The sequence below is a fragment of the Paracoccidioides lutzii genome (assembly GCF_000150705.2).
Source record: "Paracoccidioides lutzii Pb01 unplaced genomic scaffold supercont2.33, whole genome shotgun sequence".
In the NCBI taxonomy this organism is placed as follows: Eukaryota; Fungi; Ascomycota; class Eurotiomycetes; order Onygenales; family Ajellomycetaceae; genus Paracoccidioides; species Paracoccidioides lutzii.
The window spans coordinates 846-2,229 of NW_015440979.1; the positions used below are offsets into that span (position 1 = coordinate 846).

Genomic DNA, 1,384 nt, shown 5'->3' on the forward strand with positions numbered 1-1,384 from the left:
ATATCTAAGATTATTTATTTTATAATATTTATATTAATTATTTATTAATTATTTTTTAATTATTTATCAAATTTTTTAATTAATTATATAATTTTAAAAATAAAATTTTAATCTAATAATTAATATAATTTATAAAAATATATAATAAGAGTATTATTGAGTTATTTAAAATATTGATAAATAATTTATAATATATTATAATAAATTTAATTTAATTAGAAAAAGATCAAATTATATGTAGAATTAAGTCAAGTCTTTTAGTAAAATCTACTTATCTACATTTTGATACATTCTATATATTATTGATCAGAATAAAGAAGAGATAACTTCAATAAAAAAGATTTAATTTATCTCATCATATGATATGATCTTATTCTAGCTAAATTAAACCTTCAATAATATAATATAAATTGTTGAAAAATACTCTAATTATTTGAAATTATACATATCTATATATTTAGTAGTTATAGCTAGCTCATTTATAGTCTTACAATGTAATAAAATTGATATTTAGTTTTCTTAAAGATTATAAGAGTTTTGTATTAAAGATCTTTTAATACAATAAACATGTATTATGACTCAATTAAAATCAGGATGATAATAAGGTAACAGCTTCAATTCATCTATCTAACTAGGCAGCTGTGATGAGAATACTAAACTGGGGATTAAAATGAAGAATGAATGAGCAGCTGAATATAAAGAAGTGGTTGGGAATTGAATTAGATCAACCTTTGAAGCAAAGTGGTTGGGGATCGGATCAGATCAACATGAGCAACTGAATATGGTTGAGGTCGGAACGGATCAACCTATAGAGTGTAGCCAGGTGGATCAACCTTAATCCATATACAAGCAGCTGCGCCGTAACATTACCCCCCCGGTTTAAAAGAGTGCTTGCCCTCAAGCAGCTACGTTAGAAGCAAGAAAAGAGCAAAATGAAAATCCACCAAGCTTATCAGTAGGCTAACCGCCTTGACCATCATTCACCAGATCCTTATAGGTTTCCTTCCATATCTCACTAACATCAGATTCGTCTGGCAGTTTGACAGTGATAGGGCTTAGGAGAATGTGGACGGAATAGACGGTTTTCAGCTCAATGACCATGAGATCCACAACGTACACAACAGCCTTCTTGACGGAATCTGTCCCGTTGAGAATCATTTGGAAAATCAAAGGCATTAAGTTGAATCTGATAGGATCATGGTGAGCAGGGTGATCAGAGCGAGCTGGGATATCAAAGCAAGCCAGGCCATTGAAGCGATTAGAGTGAGCCGGGCCATCAAACAAGCTGAGCTGTCGTCAAAGCAATAAGAGCGAGCCGGGCTATCGAACGAGCTGAGCTGTCGAAGTGATTAGAGCGAGCCAGCTGAGAAGCATGTGGCAAGGA

General features: G+C 31.7%; 1 protein-coding gene across 1 annotated transcript; it reads right to left on the bottom strand.

The window, feature by feature from the left end:
• Window positions 1–960: 960 nt before the first annotated feature.
• Window positions 961–1,176, bottom strand: PAAG_08374 (hypothetical protein; the record flags this gene model as incomplete). The annotated part of the gene is made up of 1 exon (XM_002789626.2): window positions 961–1,176. One exon carries the CDS (start codon window positions 1,174–1,176, stop codon window positions 961–963), a length of 216 nt encoding a protein of 71 aa, XP_002789672.2.
• Between the last annotated feature and the right edge of the window lie 208 nt (window positions 1,177–1,384).